This window comes from Buceros rhinoceros, unplaced genomic scaffold (assembly GCF_000710305.1).
Source record: "Buceros rhinoceros silvestris isolate BGI_N320 unplaced genomic scaffold, ASM71030v1 scaffold38572, whole genome shotgun sequence".
In the NCBI taxonomy this organism is placed as follows: Eukaryota; Metazoa; Chordata; class Aves; order Bucerotiformes; family Bucerotidae; genus Buceros; species Buceros rhinoceros.
In genome coordinates, this window is record NW_010399014.1 from 3,246 (window position 1) to 4,077 (window position 832).

At 47.2% G+C, this 832-nt stretch overlaps 1 protein-coding gene across 1 annotated transcript in view; it reads left to right on the top strand.

Annotated features, from left to right (window-relative positions):
• BCAS2 (breast carcinoma amplified sequence 2) overlaps positions 1 to 502 on the top strand; it is a gene marked incomplete at its 5' end in the record, with an annotated part of 3,703 nt that extends 3,201 nt beyond the window's left edge. Inside the window, one exon of the mRNA XM_010131319.1 lies at positions 355 to 502. Coding sequence (XP_010129621.1) covers positions 355 to 484 — 130 coding nt within the window. The remainder of the gene's footprint in view (positions 1 to 354) is intronic.
• Positions 503 to 832: the final 330 nt, after the last annotated feature.

Genomic DNA, 832 nt, shown 5'->3' on the forward strand with positions numbered 1-832 from the left:
CAGGTGTTCTGAAGGGTCGGTGATTCAGGGCTCTGTCACGGTCACTGTGGCTGAGTGAATCCACGAGCGCCAGTGGCACAGAGGAGGGCACGGCAACACCCTAAATGCTTTAGATAAAGAGCAAAGTTAGTGGGTTTGAGCCTAGTAAATCGCGTTTTGTATGTTAAGGTTTAACAGGGTTAAAAATGACTCTTTTATCACTTTGGTTCATTGATATCAACTGAGGTTTACCAGGTACTGAGATAAACCCACAGCTTCATGTGATGTCTTTGTGCTTTCTTGGGAGCAATGATTTTTAAACCGCAGAATTGTTAAATAACACTTGGAGACTTTTTTATTTATTTTCCCTTCCAGGTGGGTCTCTCTTGTCAGTAAAAACTATGAGATTGAACGAACTATTGTGCAGCTGGAAAATGAAATTTCACAAATCAAGCAGCAGCATGGGGAAGCGAACAAGGAGAACATTCAGCAAGACTTCCCGTGACTGACTCCCTGCTGTCTTACTGCAGCATGTGCTGAGCCCCCCCAGGCAAAACCCCTGGAGGTGCTGCGTGTTTGTAGACGCCTCTAGCTGATAAAAAGGAATTTTCATTGTTTCTTTTCCTCGTTTTAAATTCGCAGAGGAGGCAGGGTAGACTCAAAGTGTCCTCTCCCGAAGTGTCAAGGGCACAGTTAACCCTGCTGTGAGCTGCTTGGATTTGTGTTCCTCCAGCAGGAGCTCTTCACAGTTTCATGTTGGTGCATTTTCCCCTGTGCCCTCAATAAAAGCCCTTCAGCTCTCCGTACCTGCGGCTCCTGCCTCACTCCCAGCAGCCCGAATGCCGTCGGGGCG